At 49.0% G+C, this 469-nt stretch overlaps 1 protein-coding gene across 1 annotated transcript in view; it reads left to right on the plus strand.

Annotated features, from left to right (window-relative positions):
- Positions 1 to 469, plus strand: part of LOC119592275 (ionotropic receptor 21a-like) — a gene marked incomplete in the record, with an annotated part of 8970 nt that overhangs the window by 8038 nt on the left and 463 nt on the right. The window contains 1 exon segment of the mRNA XM_037941105.1: positions 83 to 469. Within this exon segment, the coding sequence (XP_037797033.1) occupies positions 83 to 343 (261 nt within the window).

A 469-nucleotide genomic window follows, 5' to 3' on the forward strand; every position in this document is an offset into this window, starting at 1 on the left:
CCTCAAACCCAAATCCTAGCACGGCTACCCATTTACTCCCACCACCCGTACAGTCACAACCCCTTTTCACAACCCCCAACAGGCTGGCCTTTACGAGCAGTGGAGTCACAACCTCCTCAGCGAAGCCCGGCGAGAGAGCAGCAGAAAGCAGAGAGAACAAGCCAAGAGACAGGAAGAAGGAAATGGAGAAGAGAAAGAAATTGACAGCAGTAACACCGGACGTGCCAAGGCCCTCACCATCGTGCACATGCAAGGGCCTCTTTTGCTCTTGCTCTTGGGGTTGTGTGCGGCTGCGCTGGTCTTTGTTGTCGAGTGTGCGGCCTCGAAGTCCGTTCGGTTCTAAGTTCATGGAGAGGAGGTGGAACTTGGGTTTTGTTATTTATTTTATTGAAGATACTGTTTTTTTTAAATATTATTAGCATATTACTTTGTCTTACTGCGAACTCTGTGGTAACTGGTGAGCCTTGTT

The sequence above is a fragment of the Penaeus monodon genome, chromosome 30 (assembly GCF_015228065.2).
Source record: "Penaeus monodon isolate SGIC_2016 chromosome 30, NSTDA_Pmon_1, whole genome shotgun sequence".
Lineage (NCBI taxonomy): Eukaryota > Metazoa > Arthropoda > Malacostraca > Decapoda > Penaeidae > Penaeus > Penaeus monodon.